This window comes from Betta splendens, chromosome 9, assembly GCF_900634795.4.
Source record: "Betta splendens chromosome 9, fBetSpl5.4, whole genome shotgun sequence".
Taxonomy (NCBI): Eukaryota; Metazoa; Chordata; class Actinopteri; order Anabantiformes; family Osphronemidae; genus Betta; species Betta splendens.
Genome location: NC_040889.2, coordinates 29,234,902 through 29,253,740, shown reverse-complemented (window position 1 = coordinate 29,253,740; position 18,839 = coordinate 29,234,902). Strand labels below are relative to the sequence as shown.

The window sequence follows — 18,839 nt, the reverse complement described above, 5'->3', positions numbered from 1 at the left end:
TACCAGCCTCTCCTCTCAGTTACAACGTGAGCGAGAAGGCCGGCACGGTGGCGGTGACGGTGAAGCGGACCGGGAACCTCAACCAGTACGCCATCGTGCTGTGCCGCACCGAACAGGCCAGCGCCTCCTCCAGCAGCAGCGTGGGGTCGCGGCCGGGCCAGCAGGACTACGTGGAGTACGCCGGGCAGGTAAACGGCTGCTGCCGGCGCCTGCAGCGCCGCTGCTCGCGCTGCTCGCGCTGCTCGCGCTGCTCGCGCTGCTCGCGCTGCTCACGCTGTGGGACTTTGCAGGTGCAGTTTGACGAGCGGGAGGACCTGAAGGTTTGCACCATCGTCATCAACGACGACAAGGTGTTCGAGGGAAGCGAGAGCTTCCACGTGGAGCTGAGCATGCCGGTGTACGCGCTGCTGGGCGGAAACACGCGCGCCGTGGTCAACATCAACGACACGGAGGACGAACCCACGCTGCAGTTCCATAAGAAGATCTACCACGTCAACGAGAGCACGGGCTTCATCCACGCGCCCGTGGAGAGGAAAGGTGATCAGACATCCAGACGCCAGCGGCTCCGCTCAGCAGCAGCGGCTCAACACGCCTGTTCTTCCCTCAGGGGACGCCAGCAGCACCGTGTCGGCTCTGTGCTACACCGTGGCCAAGTCGGCCCAGGGCAGCAGCCTCCACGGGCTGGAGTCCGGTTCCGACTACAAAAGCCGCGGCATGACGGCCGACAACCGCGTGGTCCTGGGCCCCGGCGTCAGCATGTCCACCTGCGACGTGAAGCTCATCGACGACAGCGAGTACGAGCTGTCGGAGGAGTTCGAGCTGGTGCTGTCCGACGCCTCGGACAACGCGCGAACCGGCGCTGTGACGGTGGCCAAGGTCGTCATCGACGGACCCAACGACGCGTCCACCGTTTCCCTCGGCAACGCTACCTTTACGTTCACTGAAGACGCCGGTACGACAGAGTCAGGCCACAGGTTAGAGTTGCTGAATGCTGTGACACCGTATTTAATGGCGTCTCCTCCAGGCACCATTGAAATTCCAGTGCTGCGCCACGGCAGCGACCTGTCCTCGCTGACGTCGGTGTGGTGCGCCACCCGGCCTTCGGAGCCGCCCTCGGCCAGCCCTGGGATCGACTACATCCCCAGCTCCAAGAAGGTGGAGTTCAAACCTGGGAAGACGGAGCAGGTGAGCGTGAGAGCAGGTAACGCAGGCAGGGCCACAGCCGTCTGTGTCTGCTGCACGTTGACTCACTGCTTCTCCAGACGTGCAGTTTGACCATCATGGACGACATCCAGAACCCGTCCATGGAAGGACCGGAGTCCTTCGTGGTCTTCCTCAGTTCTCCTCAGGGGTGCCGTCCTCCAGGAGCCCTATGAAGCCAGCGTGGTCATAACTGACACCTTCCAGGACAGTACGTTCACAGGAGTCACATGGGTCATCTGAGCTCAGGAACCAACGCTGCCTCATCAGTAACCACCGTTCCGTCTTCTTCTGCCAGTTCCCAGCATGCAGTTTGAGAAGAGCAGCTACACTGTGAAGGAGCGAGACAGCGTCCTCCACGTCCCCGTCATCCGTTCCGGGCGACTTGTCCTTCCAGTCGTCAGGTGCGCTGCTTCACCCGAACCATGTCGGCCATGGTGATGGACGACTTCGAGGAGCGGCGGAATGCAGATGAGTCACGCATCACTTTCCTCAAAGGAGAGAAGGTAGTTTTGTTTTTTAAATATTCATTTAAAAATATTTAACCGTTTGCTTTTGTGTCTTTGAGTGAAACTGCTTTCTTTCCAGGTGAAGAACTGCAACGGTTCACATCAACGACGACTCCGTGTTCGAGCCTGAGGAGGAGTTTCAGGTGCATCTGGGGACGCCGCTGGGCGATCATTGGAGCGGCGCCATGGTGGGGCGTCAGCGACATCGTCACTATCAACCATCACTAACGACGAGGACGGTGAGAAACGCAAATAAGAGGCGCTTTTACTTAAGCTGTCCAGCTGCTCACACTGGGACCTCCTCCAGCTCCCACCATCGAGTTCGAGCAGGCGTCCTATCAGGTCAGGGAGCCTCCGGGTCCTGATGGCATCGAGGTGCTCAACATCAAGGTGATTCGCCGAGGAGATCTGGATCGAACGTCCAAGGTCCGCTGCAGCACACGGGACGGATCAGCGCAGTCTGGAGTGGACTACAACCCCAGGAGCAGAGTGCTGAAGTTCACACCCGGTGGGTGACGATGCGAGCGGACGTGCAGCGCCCGTTCTCCTCTCTGACACCAGCTGCCTGTTGCTTTGCAGGGATGGACCACTTCCTGTTCAAAGTGGAGATTCTGTCCAACGAGGACAGGGAGTGGCACGAGTCCTTCTCACTGGTCCTCGGCCCTGACGACCCCGTGGAGGCCGTCCTGGGAGAGATCACCACGGCAACCGTGACCATTCTGGACCAGGAGGCTGCCGGCAGCCTCATCCTCCCCGCCCCGCCTCTGGTAAGAACAGAAACCTCAGCCTCTTCAAGTTATCTACACAAAGATTCCTGCTGGTGCAGGACGAAGCAGAGCAGGAGCACAATGGGCTGTGTGGTAGTTAGCGTTGGACAGCTTTCACCGACTCCATTTATCTCTTAACTACAGGAGACACGTGCTTTGGCCTGTTTCCTGCAGCACTGACAGCTTAATATGTTTTAAGCCTTTGCTCAGTAAATGGGACTAGACACAAGAATGATTTCCACTCCCTGCAAAATCCCAAACTACAAATGGAGTAACTACAGACAGCAGCAGGAAACATGAGCAGCAGTTTCCTTCAGGCTTCTGCTTGTGTGTTCGAATGGACGTCCTCGCGTCCAGAAGCCATTCAAATCATGTAACTGTGGCTTTTACCAAAACCACCCTCGACCAGTACACAAACAGCGAAGCATCCTAACGTTGTGCTGTTTCCATCTCAGGTGGTGTCTCTCGCCGACTACGACCACGTCCAGGACGTGAGCAGCACGGGCAGCAGGAAGACGCCGTCTCCAGGTTACCCGCTGGTGTGCGTCACGCCCCTGCGACCCCCACTACCCGAGGTTCGCTGTGATGAGGGAGCGCTGCGACGAGGCCGGAATCAAACCAGACGCAGGTTCACTTCTCCTGGGAAGTGGCAGCTCCCACCGACACCAACGGCGCCAGATCGCCCTTCGAGACGGTGACGGACACGACCCCGTTCACCGGCGTCAACCACAAGGTGAGGAACGTAGACGAGGCCATGTTTTAATAATGCACACTTATTTAAAAATGTTTCTGATTTATTCATATCCTGTTTTATGTCTCCGGTTGTTTATATCCTTTTTCTTGTCCAGGAACAGATCTTTTATTCTACTTATCTTCTCCTCTCGTCAGGTCCTCGACAGTATTTATTTCAGCCGCCGGTTCCATGTTCGCTGCGTGGCTCAGGCCAGAGATAAAGCGGGTCACCTCGGGACGCCGCTGAGGAGCAACATCGCCACCATCGGCACAGAGGGCTCCATCTGCCACACGCCTGTTACCACGGGAACCGCCAGAGGCTTCCAGGCTCAGTCCTTCATCGCCACGCTCAAATACCTGGACGTGAAGCACAAGGAGCATCCCAACAGGTGAGCAGAGACGAAACACCGCAGCAGCTCAGCGTCGGGTGTGAGGCCTCACTCTGAGCTCTGCCTGTTCAGGATCCACATCTCGGTGCAGATCCCCCATCAGGACGGCATGCTGCCTCTGGTGTCCACCATGCCCCTGCACAACCTGCACTTCCTGCTGTCAGAGTCCGTCTATCGACAGCAGCACGTCTGCTCCAACCTGGTCACCCTCAAAGACCTGCAGGGGTCTCTCAGGTTGGTCTCCAGCCGCACGCAAACAGCACATTTACCTTTCATCAGATTGGGCCTGTGATTGTGTGCACTGATAAACCCGGTTAATAAAAAAGCTGGAGGTGAAGGTTGTGTTTGCTTATCTGATTGCCAGCGTCAGGTCACCTCACTGAGTCAGTTCCACTCAGACTCTGTTACAGGAAAACAGGAAATTCTTGATTGAATAATTCCCAAAATGGCATTTGACTTTTCTGTGACATGCAGACTTTTCTAATGTGAACGCTCCCCAGAGTCCGGCTTCCTGGACGACGTCTCCTATGACAGCATCTCTCTGGGTCCGGGCTATGACCGGCCTTACCAGTTCAACCCCGGCGTCCGGGAGGCCAAGAGCATCCAGCTCTACAAGCACCTCAACCTCAAGAGCTGCATCTGGACCTTCGACGCCTACTACGACATGACGGAGCTCATCGATGTCTGCGGGGGCTCCGTCACCGCCGACTTCCAGGTGCTGCCTGCTTCTGTGAGTGAGTGACTGCAAACCAACAACCAGGAGAAGGTCTAAAGCAGATGTTGTTGCTGCAGGTCCGGGACTCGGCTCAGTCCTTCCTGACGGTGCAGGTTCCTCTCTACGTGTCCTACATCTATGTGACGGCTCCGAGGGGCTGGGCGTCTCTGGAGCATCACACGGAGATGGAGTTCTCCTTCTTCTACGACACCGTGCTCTGGAGGACAGGTCCGAACTCAACGCAGCAGAGAAAAAATGCAAAAACACTGATCCGGTCCCAGTTTTGTTTGCGTTTCCTCTGGGTTTACGTGCTTGACTCAGCTCATACATACTTAGCTTCTAGTGGTGCAAACGTGTTGGCGTGACCTCACGGTTTATGCCTGCAGGCATCCAGACCGACAGCGTGCTCTCAGCCAGACTGCAGATCATCAGGATCTACATCAGAGAGGACGGACGACTGGTCATCGAGTTCAAAACCCACGCCAAGTTCAGAGGTTGGTTCACGGCGTGGGGCTCAGCTGACGCCGCGGCTCGTGTCTCCGCGTCTGATTCTTACTCTGTTTTTCCTGCAGGTCAGTTTGTCCTTGAACATCACACTCTGCCGGGACACAAGTCCCACCTGATGGCTCCCGACCACCTGGGAGGCATCGAGTTTGACATTCAGCTGCTGTGGAGCGCTCAGACGTTCGACTCGCCGTTTCATCAGCTGTGGAGGGCGACGAGCTCCTACAGCAGGTCACTGGGTTCGACGGGTAGAAGACGCCGAATGGATGCGTGAGGAAACTGAATGGCTGTGTCTCCCACAGGAAGGACTACTCTGGAGAGTAACACCGTGCTCCTAATCCCTGCACCGTTCAGCCCACGCAGCCCTGGATGGACCCGGGGACCAAACCGCTGTCCTGCACGGCTCACGCTCAGAGAAGTGCGTTCCCAGCTCCAGATTAGACGTGATGCAAGCGCGTTGGCGTGTGGATACTAAACGACACCTGCTCCACAGGTTCCTGGTGCCGAATCGCCTTCCAGCAGACCAACCGCCCGTTCCTGTGGTCTACTCCCTCAACACGGAGTTCCAGCTGTGTAACAACGAGAAGGTGTTCATGTTGGGACCCGGCCGCCGCGGACGTCGCCATGGCTGAGATGGACTACAAGGGCGCGTTCTCCATGGTATGAGTGGCACTGTCCTCGTCCACTGGGCTGTCACCAGTCAGCACACAGCCGTCCCTCTGCTGCCCTCTGCAGGTCAGACGCTGTACGGGAGGGTGCCTGTGGAGCCCGGAGCAGAACCTGAACGCAGCCTACAAGCTGCAGCTGGAGAAGGTGTACCTCTGCACCGGCCGGGACGGATACGTTCCCCTTCTTTGACCCCACGGGGACGTTGTACAACGAGGGGCCGCAGTACGGCTGCATCCAGCCCAACAAGCACCTCAAGCACCGCTTCCTGCTATCTGGTACAGGCGTTTCTTTGCTCGTGTGAGGTCACGGTGTTACCAGCAACAGGCTGAGGATCCCGCATCATGGCAGTGTTTTACATTAGTTAAATCACATGTGTTTAATTTCATGACGATCAGAGTCAATCGTCTGTAAGTGAAAACTGACAGACTGTGAAAAAGCATCAGACCCACTGTGACCTCCCATTGTTTTATGGCTGCTTCTCCAAACACTTTCAGCCCTCAACACTGCTGCTTTCTCTGCAGGATCGCAAGCAGCCCGACGTTTGCGACAGGTTTTTCCACGACGTTCCCTTCGAGGCCCACTTTGCCTCAGACATCCCGGAGCTGACGTCCATGACGGCGATGCCAGGCGTCGACGGCTTCACCATGAAGGTGGACGCCCTCTACAAGGTGCGTGGCTTCAGCGAAGGCACACGGCTCAGTTAGTAGGAGTTAGTTTGACCGCCCTGCTTCTCTGACTGACAGGTGGAGGGCGGGGCACCAGTGGTACCTGCAGGTGATTTATGTGATCAGCCCAGAGTCCCGGTCCAGCCCCCGGATTCAGCGCTCGCTCACCCATCAGCTGAGCCGCCCCAGACGGGACCTGGTGGACCGGAGCGGACGGCTGGCGCTGGACGAGTCGCTGATCTACGACAACGAGGGCGACCAGGTGAAGAACGGCACCAACATGAAGTCTCTGCACCTGGAGGCCGGGCCGTCCGGCACCTTCAACGCTCACGTGGGCAGCTCGGTGGCGGGGGCGTCGCCGCCGTCACCCTGCTGGTCCTGGTTCTGCTCGCCTCCTGCTTCCTGTTCCGCCGCTGCCGCCGATCGGCCGAGAAGAAGCGCAACAAGGCTCAGACGGTGTACGAGGAGTATCCGCTCAACACGAAGGTGGAAGTGTGCATGGACAAGTGTGTGGAGAAGAACTTCAGCAGCAAACACTGCACGGTCCGAAACATCAACATCAACCGCAACCAGGAGGCAAACGACAAGACAAAGGTCAAACAGGTCAACCTGGAGGTGAAAGTCCACAACAACCTCAGCGACGGCACCGAGGTCTGAACCGGGCCGAGACTGGAGGAGGAGAGCAGTTCGCTAGAAAAAGGGTATTTTGTACGTAAAGAGCCAAACGTTAGTCCATGTATTTTTATACCACTTTGATAAAGGGAAGAGTGACGCGCAGACAAGGCGACGTGTTAATCACTTCATGACGGCTACCTCAGGAATCTACAACGCGCTCATCGCACGGTCCGCCTCCTTCAGCCGTGCGTCCTCTAGTGACTGGTAGCTCAGACACTGGGAGAACTGGGACGGAGTGGCTTCAGGCTGTGGACCAGTGTCCAACGCCTGCGTTCCTGCTGCAGCTGCTTCTGGCTGAGTCGAACGTTAAGCACAAACTCCTGAGGCTGAATCAGTGCAGTTACAATAATGAATGAAATCTATTAAGTGCAATTACGCCATTGCTTTGTTCATAGCTTCCTCATCAGCAGGAGCCGTCTGCAGACATTTGTAGTGTCACACTGAACAGACGATCCTGCTGCTCACTTTGTCCCGGACCGCTGCCAATATTAAGTGCCATGCAGTATTTCTCCTCATGCATTTCAGATGGAATCGTCCGAAGCGTCGCATCTTCTCCTCGTTTAGGACGAGGGGGCGTTTCTATGTGATTGTAACACACTGCACATGACAGAGCTTGGGCCTTACTGCTGTTAACCACTGCTGTATGTGTGTCTGCCTGCCTTCATTCCCACAAAGACACCAAGAAGCATCACACTCACCTTCTTTTTCTCTTTAAGTATTATGTTATTATGTGTATTACTGTATGTTACACTCAGCTACTGATGTACCCACATGTTTGTGATCTCACATTCTCACTCAACTGTGCCTCAGACACGAACAGGGAAACCTGGGAAATGACATTATATTTTTGGTGCTATCACTTTATGATCAGTCGATTTAATGCCTGTATTTGGTGCCTTTTTTAGTAATAAAAACTATGGAACCTACTTTTGTCTTCAGTCTTTATTTCGTTAATTTTGGTGCTGTTTTTTATTTCAGATTCTGACACTGAGTGTCAGAGTACAAGATATATATGAAAATTAGACTTTTCGATTTAATATTGTTTAAATTCCAAAAGTGTATTTTATTGCATTGAAGCTTCAATTAGCAGCAGGTGCAGCCATGTTTAGACGCCGTCTCCACCCACAGGTTTGACAGTTTATGTATGAATGCGTTCATGTGGAACTTCCATTGTTACGTCTGGCTCTTGTTCACCTCCCTCCCTCCGGTGTTTGTAGACTCGGCCGTTCTTCATACAAAGAATGACGTCATCGCTCAGTAATTCTTCACCCTGAAGTTCCCGTGCTGCCCGTGAAGCGGAGTGGGCGTGGCCAACTGGCTGTTCAGGTACAGGTCAGATACAGGTGGGACAGGTTTCACAGTCGCACGAGAACCGGTGAGCGTCTCTTCCTGTTTCTATTTACTCTGCGTTCGGGTTGTTCTATACATTAGATGCCGACAGCGTTAGCTTGAAAATGAAGGATAGGAAAGATGTTTGGTTGCATGTGTTTAGTTTCAACCATGAGGCGCCTGAGCGCAGATTCAGCCTCCGGTTGCTGTGGCGTCACATTCCGTTCAGATCCACGGAAAACGCTGATGATTCTCCGCCTAAAGCTGCGTTCAGCTGCTTAAAGGAACCTTTTGGCCTGAAAGCTTCGTTTACTTTGCACAGATCAGCTGGTCGTGAAAGCAAACACACAAGTATTTATTGCTGTGTTAAATATTAACCATTAGTTAAAGAAGGTTCAATAGTTCAGCTGTTAATTAAATGTCTGCACAAATAAAACCCGTGAGGATACCTTCACCTGCAGGTTCAGCAAAATGACAGTCATCCAATGGAGCTTGTACCATTACGCTGCTCGTAAACTAATATGAATGAATACATGTCATACGTGTGTTTGTGGGTCGAGGTGAAGCGACGCTTCTCAACCACCGGTTGATCACCGCGGTCAAATGAGCCGTCGCTATGTTCGAGGTGCGCGATTCGTGCGATAGTTAAGGTAACAATGTTGCGATCACCGATAAGAGCGGAGACACTCACTATAATGAGCAACTGCGATATTAGGATTAATGTCGTAAGGAGACGAAGCAAATTTAAGAAATTATAGAATTTACATTGAATGTTTAAAAAAATCACTGATGGAAAATATAAAAAGGAAATAAACGATCTTACAGTAAGTTCAATTGACATCAATAGCTAAACTTTACTTTCAAAATGTACCAATTTGAGGAAGTCTTTTTATTGAAGGTCAAAGTTCAGGTACTGATGTCCATTCAGTGTAAAGTATGATATTTTATTGATGGATAACTCAAACTATACAGTAAAAGTATTTGATATTTGCTGTGGTAGTAGTCGATGCAGTACTAAACAGAACTATGAAGGAACGGTGATGTACCAATTTGAAGAAGTCATTTTATTCAAATTCTAGTTTTAGAAAAGAGCCCAATTCCCTTTTTATATTTTCCATCAGTGAATATTTTTTTAAACATTCACTGTAAATTCCATGATTTCTTGACTTTGTTTCGTCTCCTTACGACATTAATCCTGATATCGCCTCAATTGCTCATTAGAGTGAGTGTCTCCGCTCTTCTTGGTGATCGCAACATTGTTACCGTAACTGTCGCACGAATCGCGCACCTCGAAAATTGCGAAGGCTCATTTGACCGCAGTTCTGGCTCAGTGTGCGCCTCATCCGTGCAGACAGACAGACAGACTTCCTGCCGTCGTCATGGCGTCTTTGTGGGTAAGACACCTGCTGTGGTTTTAGTCAGCGGTGTTCGACGTCACTCTTAACATATGGTTCCCTCATTCAGGATGACCTGGAGAGTCTTGTGAATACACCTTCATCTTTCTCTGCACAAGTGGGTCAACTTTCATCTGCACTGATGACGTTCATTACTGATGATATGCGCTGATGGCTGTGTGTCCGTGTCTCCTCAGCCCGGCGAGAGAGGAACCATCAGGGACAAAGCCAACTTCAACGCCAAGGAGGACGCTGCAGCTCTGAGGAAGGCCGTCAAAGGACTCGGTACAAAATGATGACCATGAGTCGCCAGTTGATCACCAGTAGTTCTTTAGCCTTTGGTCTGTGTTACAGGAACCAACGAAAAAGTCCTGATTGAGGTTCTGACCCAGAGGAGCAGTGCTCAGAGGCAGCAGATCTGTAAGGCCTACCAGGAAGCCTACAGCAGAGTAAGCTCCTGCAGCTCGTCCGTCTGCGGACGTCACCTGAAGCCGCTCATCACAATCTGCCCTAGATCCTAGTGGACGACCTGAAAGCGGACGTCAGCGGGAACTTTGAGAAGGTTCTGGTGGCGCTCATCACTCCTCCCGCAGCGTACGACTGCCATGAAGTGACCCGGGCCATAAAGGTGGCAAACCAACTAACTAACAGCATCGTCCACACTGGGACGAGTCAAGTGAACTCTTGTATTTGCTCCTCAGGGACTCGGCACTAAGGAAAGTGTGTTGATTGAGATCTTTGCGTCTCGCTCCAACCAACAAATCAAGGCTCTCAGTGACGTCTATGTGCAAGGTAACGCTGTGGTGATGCCTGCTCACTGTCTGCCCCTTCGTCCGCTGCATTTTCTGAGTCACACCTTTGACTTCTCTCCAGAAAAGGGGAAGCTTCTGATTGACCACCTGAAGAGCGAAGTGTCTGGAGACTTTGGCAAAGCGTTGCTGCTGCTGGCTGCGGTTTGTCAATCTGACCTGAAGATCCACCCATTTACATGTTGTCTGATGAGCCAGTGTACGAACCAGGCCCAGGAAACGCTGCTGCTCTATTTAACCTATTGATGACGTACACGTCCACATGAACACTTAGAGTCACAGGGTCATGGCTGGATTCAGTATCTGAGACACATCATAGTTCATAACACAATGTTTAAACTTGTTGTTCCTTAAAACAAGGCTGAAAGTCAAAGTGGATTTAATGGTGACTTAAACACAGGTCAACTACCTTCACCATTAGTCATCGCTGCTGGGGAATAAACTAGTTCTGCTTGTCTGAACTATGCTCATCTAAGGATTGTTTCTGCGGAGCCACTTTTGAACGTGAGTGAATCGCTTTGTGACAGAAGTTGACGTTGGATTTCGCTTCCAGGGAAAGCGGGACGAGAGCACAGCAGTGAACGCAGAGAAGGCCAAGGAGGAGGCCAAGGTGCGGTAGGATGGGGCCGGGGCCGGGGCGTCCGTGTTGACTGGGTCTGACCTTCCGTTCCGTCTCGTCCAGGCTCTGTACAACGCCGGGGAGAAGAGATGGGGCACGGACGAAGCCAAGTTCATAGAGATCCTCTGCCAAAGAAGCGTGGCTCAGCTCAGGCAGAGTACGTCTCCAGCTGCCAGTCTGGGGGACTTACTGTACCTGAGTTCAGCTGAATCTTTGTCTTTTTGTGCGTAGCTCTTGTTGAATACCTCAACATCAGCGGAAAAACGCTGCAGCAGAGCATTGAGAGCGAGATGTCTGGGAACCTGGAGAAGCTGCTGGTGGCTGTGGGTGAGTTGGAAGCAGCTGCTTGGAGCTGATTGGACACGTGTGTCTGTAGAAAGTGCTTTAACAACAGTCTGTGTTTATTCTTCAGTGAAATGTGTGAAAAGCGTCCCCATCTACTTGGCAGAACGTCTGTATAAAAGCATGAAGGTAAACAGGTTTGTCTCATCACATACGGCGAGCTGATCTCAGTACAGTAGCTGTAAACGTCCTCATTGTTAGGGAGTGGGAACAGACGAGAACACTGTGACCCGGATCATGGTGAGTCGGTCTGAGATTGACCTGCTGGACATCAGAACTGAGTTCAAGAAACTCTACAACAGCTCTCTGCACTCCTTCATCCAGGTGAGGAACCACTTCACTTCAGAACCAGCTTTATGCTTCAGCATCATTTAGGACCCAAACACGTGTTTGTCAGTTGTATTCAAACATTTATATTCTGTTTTTTGTTTCAGTCTGATTGTCATGGAGATTATGGGAAGACGCTGGTAAAGATTTGTGGAGGAGAAGACTGAACGTCAGCTCACTGGAATTCAGATTTTACAGCTGATCCTTCTCGTCTTTAGATACAGTGGTTATGAAAGCAAAACATCCCTGATATAAAAATAAACAAAGCTTTTCAGGCTTTTGCTAATTTTTTTTACTGTTTTCTTCTTTTTTTCTGTGCAAAAAATATACAGTGAACTTAAACAGTGCAGCCTAACGAACATGGAGCCAGTCAGTGTTATGTTTCTGGTCATTTCTAAAAACAAGGCCCATGATTAGCTCTCAATGCTTGTTCCTTAACTTGGTAAATCACTGCAGCTGTTTTAATATTATTAATAACTAAAGTTTAAAAATGTAATAATAATGAATTCAACTTGAATTATTATTGAATTATTGAACTTCCCAGTGATGGCTGTGCTCAAACACCAACAGGTGGCAGCAGACCTTCGCTCCAGCAGAGAGTCTGAGAGGAGAGGTTCCCTCTAGAAACAGGATGTGTCCAGACGAGTTTATTCACTCGTGTCGTCCCGCTCGGCTCCTCTTTAGCTCTTATGTAATCCCCGCCTCAGCCATGTGCTCCTCCTGTAACCACTGACCTCATTATGCTAATTGTGACCAGATCTCCACAAAATAGACATTTTCCTCCCCCACAAACCAGGACAGATGAACTGAAGTGAATTTGGGAACATTTAAAATAAAACACCCACCACTTCCTCACTGGCTCCACTTCCTCTGAGTGTCAAATATGTCTTTCCTGTGTGAATGATGGCGGCATTTAAAGGAGTGTGAAGAGATGAGTTAGTCCCTGCTTAAATATGGAGTCAGGTTCAAATGAAGACTGAAGAAGCATGCTGCCTCCAAGAGGGAAGGTGAAAACGAGAAACGCTCCCTGGTCAGAGTTGTGTCAGGAGAAGAATGCTGCTTTTCATTATGTGTGAGGCGGTTACATCTTTAACAGATGACATTAAAATGCGGTGGTGGCGATTTGTGTGACAATATGACAAAGTAGTGATGAATCCACTGTTTTCAGTTAGATAAACAATCACGGCCAATCCCACCCAGAACGCACATGACATCACTAGTCCCTTTTGACTTACAACTGTATAAATACAAATTGTAATCTGTAACACTGTAACACCAAAACCCAGTGATTGTATCCCCTAGTATCTAATGTTATTCTCTAACTCTTGACCTATGATATTATTGAGGATGTATCATAGAATAGTAGTTGTAGTACAGTAGTATTTCAGATTTACGTCATAGATTTGACCTTCGCGTTTTCTATTGTAGCTTAATTTTGGCGCCGCTGGGCTTCCATAGCGTCTTAACTTACACCAATCATAACAATAGGAGGGAGAGGAGCACGTCAGGTTAGGTTGTCACTCTCATTGGGTAAATAACAAACCACCCACTTACTTGGTAGCTGCCGTTGGGAGTCACGAGGAGTTTAACGATACCGAAGCGGATCTAAAATGACACAGAGGGAGCGGAACAGAAACTGTTCGCTGCTGGGTTTCCGATGAGTACGAGCGGCGCTGACTCGTTTTGGGTCCGGACTGTGTTCGCTCACCTGAAGCTCGCGGCGGTGGCTGCTAGCGAGGCTCGTTAGCTCGCGAGCTAACTAGCCCGAGTGAAGTAAACGAAGCTAACGGCGGCGCGGCTGCCTGCGTGCGGTTGTCGCGTTGGATATTTCCCCGCGACCCGTTCGTTGGTGCCGAGGAGAGAGTTTTCCAGATTGGTAGCAGCTGCGTGGTCGCGCTGCTCCGCTGCCCCCATTAATGTGATGGTTCCACGCATGCTAGCAGCGACTGCAGCCCGCTAGCCTGAAGTGTCAGCCAGCTAGCGAACCTATCGTACTTTTTGTTTCGGAGCCTGTGTGTGAATGCTGATAGCGGTACGAGCTCTGGGAGACGGGCGGTGCAGTATCAATCCGCCCCGACGCCTGAAAATCAGACATCCGCACTTTCATGTCGTACCATCCGACAGCAAGTAGCCCGTCCAGAAGAACCAGACACGGGGCATGCAGGAGAAGAAAGAACTTCCGATGAGTAGATAAGGGCGACGGTCACAATCGAGTTGAACTGGACTGTGTGGTTAAGTTACCACCGAACTGGACTGCGTTTGGGGGGCGGACGGACGGGGAACGTCGAGGATGAAGAAGTTTTCCAGAATGCCAAAGTCTGAGAGCGGCGGGCTCGGAGGGGCGTCCGGGTCCGGATCCGGCTCCGGAGTCAGCAGCTACTTCGGGAAAGTGTTTGCAGTTGGCCGATATCAAGTCACCGTGGAGGAGCTCATAGCGGAAGGTATGTACCGTAGCTGGGTGTCCGTGAAGCCGCACATCGGCCGCCCTGCTGGGTTCGGGGACACACCCGCCGTCCCCGTTCCTTTTTATGGGCTGCTACTTAGTTCGCAGTGAAGCCACGGTTTCTCCTTAAACTGCTGCTTATTTCCCAAAAAGTTATTAAGAAACGGGTCGTCGAGTAAGTACAGGAGTGAAATCCTGTTCCCCACACGTCCACATCCTGCTCCCTCTGCCCACGGGCTGGTGGGTTCCTCCTGCGATAACAATGTCACAACCTCCTGTGTCAACACACAGCACGTTAAGATGCCGCCTTTGGCAAAAATGTTCCGTTCCGTTTTCCATCTTCCCTGGTGGTTTTCTTAAACCAGTTAATACAGTGAATTGGTTTCTGTGGAGTTGTTTCTTACATGCATTCAGTCCACCATTGTCAAGTTGTGGGTTAACACTACGGTGAATACGTCACACAGTTTGCTGCACAGCGAGTAAGGGATGACTTGATCAGGTGCTGTGCACTGAATTTCTCATGGAAGCACATCAGCAGACTAACTGGTAGAAAACGTCCAGCATGACTCTGTGTAGGAAAGTGGACAGATTAAAATAGAGGAAGTGTGGAAACAAACATGTGTCCCAAAATCCCTGTTATTGCACAAATGGTTTTAGTTTGAGAATAGACCATTATTACACCTGTTTTTTGTAAAGCTAGTCGTCTAGTTGGAAGTGTTCATGATTTACTAATTTCTCTAATTGGACTTTATTGAAAAAGTTGTGATGAGGTGATTCTAATGGCAGTTTTGGTTTTGACATAAAATTTGTCTGATTTTTAGTAACTCTAAATCCCTCGTGATAATTTGTTTCAGATCTGAGAACAGAACTGAGTGATTCTGTCAGATGAGATGAACGTGTCTCTTCAAGTAACCACACTGTCAACATGCTGTAGTGCCAAACTGTCACCCTAATGTCTCTCAAACACTGGCAGCCGTCATGACTCTGAGTCATTAGAGTCACGTGAAGTGGCCATGACTGGTTTTGTTACAGGGTTATTTTGTGACCTTTGCTCATCATTGTCCCAAGTGAAGAGCCAGGTGTCTGGGCTGCATTGTTAATGATACAATGATGTGTTTCATCTGGCTCCGACTGAGAGCTGCATTTAAAAACAGACTGACTGTTGCAATAAGGCCACAAGAGTAGTATTTGTCATGAGTCATCAGTGTGGTAACAGTACTACAGACAGAAGAACCACCCTTTACAACTAACTCTGCAAAGTGTAAAATACATTTTCATAATCAGCCGTTTAGAAAATGTCTCCAGTGGATCTAAATGTGTATCAGTAGCAAAACCCTGTGTTGTGCTGTCAAAAAGGGAAGAGCTGCATATGAAAAGCGAAGTTGATGCCGCACGAGTTTACTTTGTATTTAAAAAGCTGGAGAGGTGGAGCGCTCTCTGCTCAGGACTCGCAGCGCGGCGTCAGACCAGCAGCACCTTCCTCCTGCTGCACACGGAGCATCACAGCACCTCTAACCAGCAGCAGAGTGGGTCTGCTTCTTCCATGGCTGCATTTGCAGGTAACTGTGCCCACGGTGTCTTGGTTGGTTGTTTTAGATTTACCTGCTGTTACCAACCAAGTGACTGTACATGAAGCTTTTGTTGTTGTTTCAGTGACCAAGCCGGCAGCGTCTGCTACCAGGCCTCGTGTGCAGAGTGGAACCTCTGCTGTTGTGATACCAGCGGTTCTTATCTGTGCAAAGTTAGCGTGATAATTTGATCTATTTCTTCCTGTGCTCTTGATTTAAACGCTTGACACTGAGAGATATGTCATTTAATTTCCTGCACAGCTTCATCAAGCGCTTAATCAGGCACACGAACCTGCCACTGCATAATGTTTGGCTCTGGGTCACTCCTGTGGTTGATGACACTGAATTAATCACGTGATGTTTTTCAGATTCTCTTCCAGCCTTTTATTCAGCTGTTAGACAGCAGTTGTGCCAGTTTAATGAAAAGCACGAGATTCCTTTAGGGGCAAACGCACAAAGAGACTTCATTGAGGAAGAGCTTTAAATTATCTGGTGTCTGTCAACTCTACTCATGATAAAACTTGTTACGAGCCCAGATGTTCTCTAGACAACATATTCTGCGCTATTCTTTCTAGTGACATATCTGCAGAGCTGGGCGATTCTTGCAGAGTAGGAACACCCTCATTTTCCTTCAGCCTCTGTGGTTTGTGTTGAGTTCTATCTGATGCAGTCACCAAGAGGAGCACAGAGATGACATGTAGAAACAGGAAGCATCTGTGAGTGTGTCGCCCGTTCCGCAAAGTCTTGCTGGTTCTCGTCGTGGGCTGGAGTCTTTAAAAACAAGCAGTAGTCACGATTGAGAAACATTCACTGTAGTTTTACTGGGATGGGATTTAATGGGCAGACTGCGTTAACAGGTCAGAGCATGCTCTGTTCAATCAGATCATTCTGTACCTGCAGGTACAGAAAGTTTCACCAACAGCCACTGAGCGTTTCACAGATAAGTGTGTCGTCGTCAGCGTGACCTGCATGAAGCCCTTCTGTCTCTGTTGGCTGTGCATCCTACCATGACCGGCGTGTCACGTGCTCTAAGTCTCTGGATGTACAAGGTAAACAGTTCACATGTTGTTTTTGGCTCAGTGCTTCCACCATGTTTGCCAGTCTTCACTGCCTGTTATTGGGTTGTAATCATCAGAGCTTGTTTCCTAGTTTTGCCCTTTTATTTATCAAGCATCAGAAAGATGTAAATCCAGTGTCTTTCAGCAGCTGGACGTGTTGGTTGTATATAGTTCAGTCTGTCAGCAGAATCTAGATGTTTACGCTCTGGTGGTGTCTGAAAGCCTGTGTGTGTGTGTGTTTACCATAAACCAAGTTTTGCTATCAAGGTGAGGACATTGTGACAACGTGGGGACACTTGGCAGGTCCCACCGGTCCGAAATCTTTTTTTGAGGGTCAAGAAGTGACTTTAGGTCTGAGGTTAGAATTGAGTTTGGTTTAGATTAGAGCAAAGATTAGACGTCTGCTGTCTTTTGTGATGGTTAGGGTGAGGGGCTAGGGGAGGCTTTGTGTCAATCGGGAGTCCCCACATTGATGAGAAACACGCGTGTGGGTGCGCGTCCGTGCGAGGGGTGCGCGTGTAGTTTTGGATTTAGTGACGTGGTTAAAATCATCATCCAGGTCTGACCCTTCTGTTGATAAAGTTTTTACAGCGGAAACATATGAGCAGGAATCATTTCATCCTTCAGCCTGGTCACTGACGTCTCAGCGGTTTGAAGTTACAGATCCACGTTAAGACAACAGGCCATCATTACTTCAAGAAACGAAGGTCAACGTGAAACCAGCAGGGACCTTATAGTAAAGCTCTGTTGGCTGAGACCACCTGGCCTCCACATTCACCTGACCTGAATCCAGGTTTCCACCGCTTTGGGAGGATTCTGATACGGGAAGGTCTTTGAGACATAAAATTAGGCGAGTCCGGACCTTTTACTGTGAAGCCCTAACACAAGGTCATCATCATACAGTGTGACTGAAACCCGAAACCTGAGGCTTTGCTTCACAGCTCAGTGTTTCTTTTCATAATTTGTGTTTTTTGTTGTTTTTAATGATCCTCCTGTTTGATCCTCCCTCTCGGCTATTGGAGGCTCCCAGCTACATTATTAACACACTGTACTGCTGATGAATAGGCTCATTGTGGCCCTTTGTTGTTTTTCATTCTAGCACCCTATGAAAAAGTGGTGGTGCGATGCAGCCCCTGGTCCTGTGATGGCCATCGCTGCCTTTGTGCCTGCTCGTTGAGGCCTTGTGCCTCCGCCTCTCTGCTCCGCTGTCTCTCCCCCTTTGTGAAATTGCAAATGACAGTTTTCCTACCAATTCATTGTCACCTGATCTGAAGAGGGCGTCGTCCAAATGGAGGTTAATTCAGGTCATATGGAAACAGAAGAACACTGGACACGGCTGCCTGTAGGAACATCTCCTTTCAGCTTTGTGTTTAGACCTTTAGTGCAGCACAGTTTCAATCAGCAGTCAGGATGTGTAGCTGCCTCTGGATCATAGTTGTTATGAAAGAATCACTGTAGCTGGACTGGCCTTGAATGAGGACTCTGTTGCTTGTGCTTTCAGATGAGCTGTATTCTGTGAAATGAATTGGTTCAGCAGATTTCTCGGTCTGAGGCTGGGTTTGTATCAGTCTGAGAGTCTCGTACAGAAGTATAAGCAGAAATGCTGTTTATCACGTAGTATATTGTAAATATTAATGTGTGGCTCTGATCTGGTGCCAATGAGCCATGTTGATGTTTTGTGGTCAGTGTTTCCAAAGCGCACAAAGTGTGAGCACGGTGATCTGTGCATGACTGTACTTGATTAGACGACAAGTCACAACGGATGAATGATTGCTTCACTCTTAATAACTGTACAGAAGAGCTTGGTACCATCAGTGATGAGAAACACACCCGGACCCTGAAGGATTCTGTCATTCTGCCCTTTGGTAGACGTTGATACGACAATCTGATAATAAATAACTTGTTCATGGCTGCAGTCATGTTTCGACTGAACCCTGCAAAAGTGCAGTGCCAGGTTTCCACCTTCCACCAAGGTGCTGTGTGTCCTTCGGGCAGCAAGCTCCGGGTGCAGAATCTCTCTGCTGCATGTTGAAGCAGGCGTGTCTATTTATAGGGAGACGTCTGTGTCACTGCCGATTTCTGTGTTGCTCTGTGTAAATCTGGAGAACACAAATCAAAAACGTAA

General features: G+C 50.2%; 3 protein-coding genes across 7 annotated transcripts in view; all 3 read left to right on the top strand.

The window, feature by feature from the left end:
- The window catches only part of fras1 (Fraser extracellular matrix complex subunit 1), a 114,032-nt gene extending 106,281 nt beyond the window's left edge, over positions 1-7,751 (top strand). Inside the window, 30 exon segments of the mRNA XM_055511642.1 lie at positions 20-188; positions 291-537; positions 608-952; positions 1,025-1,185; positions 1,263-1,349; positions 1,351-1,411; positions 1,499-1,593; positions 1,596-1,709; positions 1,769-1,900; positions 1,902-1,925; positions 1,927-1,948; positions 2,017-2,217; positions 2,289-2,476; positions 2,932-3,027; positions 3,029-3,091; positions 3,093-3,209; positions 3,365-3,597; positions 3,670-3,822; positions 4,072-4,312; positions 4,390-4,540; positions 4,699-4,806; positions 4,885-5,047; positions 5,119-5,238; positions 5,310-5,415; positions 5,417-5,476; positions 5,552-5,662; positions 5,664-5,780; positions 6,007-6,155; positions 6,229-6,491; positions 6,494-7,751. Of these exon segments, the coding sequence (XP_055367617.1) occupies positions 20-188; positions 291-537; positions 608-952; positions 1,025-1,185; positions 1,263-1,349; positions 1,351-1,411; positions 1,499-1,593; positions 1,596-1,709; positions 1,769-1,900; positions 1,902-1,925; positions 1,927-1,948; positions 2,017-2,217; positions 2,289-2,476; positions 2,932-3,027; positions 3,029-3,091; positions 3,093-3,209; positions 3,365-3,597; positions 3,670-3,822; positions 4,072-4,312; positions 4,390-4,540; positions 4,699-4,806; positions 4,885-5,047; positions 5,119-5,238; positions 5,310-5,415; positions 5,417-5,476; positions 5,552-5,662; positions 5,664-5,780; positions 6,007-6,155; positions 6,229-6,491; positions 6,494-6,807 (4,411 nt within the window). The 3' untranslated portion in view covers positions 6,808-7,751.
- A 417-nt stretch (positions 7,752-8,168) lies between these two features.
- Positions 8,169-11,931, top strand: anxa3a (annexin A3a). Of its 3 annotated transcripts, none has more exons than XM_029163054.3 (14): positions 8,169-8,200; positions 9,506-9,548; positions 9,619-9,666; positions 9,746-9,833; positions 9,903-9,997; positions 10,063-10,176; positions 10,250-10,340; positions 10,422-10,501; positions 10,911-10,967; positions 11,040-11,133; positions 11,208-11,303; positions 11,389-11,447; positions 11,520-11,642; positions 11,753-11,931. In XM_029163054.3, the coding sequence occupies exons 2-14, from the start codon at positions 9,534-9,536 to the stop codon at positions 11,810-11,812; spliced, it is 1,020 nt and encodes a 339-aa protein (XP_029018887.2). In that variant the 5' UTR covers positions 8,169-8,200; positions 9,506-9,533; the 3' UTR covers positions 11,813-11,931. The 3 variants fall into 3 exon arrangements, 2 of the variants coding, with proteins under 2 accessions (XP_029018887.2, XP_055367615.1); XM_055511640.1 differs by lacking the exon at positions 8,169-8,200 and adding an exon at positions 8,211-8,779 and having other exon boundaries at positions 9,475-9,548; XR_008695609.1 differs by lacking the exons at positions 8,169-8,200; positions 11,520-11,642; positions 11,753-11,931 and adding an exon at positions 8,223-8,779 and having other exon boundaries at positions 9,475-9,548; positions 10,422-10,556; positions 11,389-11,441.
- Positions 11,932-13,156: 1,225 nt separating this feature from the next.
- bmp2k (BMP2 inducible kinase) overlaps positions 13,157-18,839 on the top strand; it is a 22,042-nt gene continuing 16,359 nt past the window's right edge. Inside the window, exons 1-2 of one of the 3 annotated variants that reach the window (XM_055511636.1) lie at positions 14,167-15,647; positions 15,742-16,705. Coding sequence is in view for 2 of the 3 variants with exons in the window: in XM_029162543.3 (XP_029018376.1) it covers positions 15,458-15,647 (190 nt within the window). In the remaining variant the exon portion in view is untranslated. Of the gene's footprint in view, positions 14,087-14,164; positions 15,648-15,741; positions 16,706-18,839 lie in introns of those variants that run through there. The other 2 variants (XM_029162544.3, XM_029162543.3) reach the window with 2 other exon arrangements.

What these genes read in the sequence shown, in the direction of transcription:
- anxa3a (XM_055511640.1), top strand. Translation starts at nt 8,758, where the DNA reads ATGAGCCGTCGCTATGTTCGAG. An exon ending in CTTCATCTTTCTCTGCACAA is followed by an intron (nt 9,667 to 9,745) that starts GTGGGTCAACTT and finishes GTGTCTCCTCAG; the next exon opens with CCCGGCGAGAGAGGAACCAT. An exon ending in GAAGCTGCTGGTGGCTGTGG is followed by an intron (nt 11,304 to 11,388) that starts GTGAGTTGGAAG and finishes TTTATTCTTCAG; the next exon opens with TGAAATGTGTGAAAAGCGTC.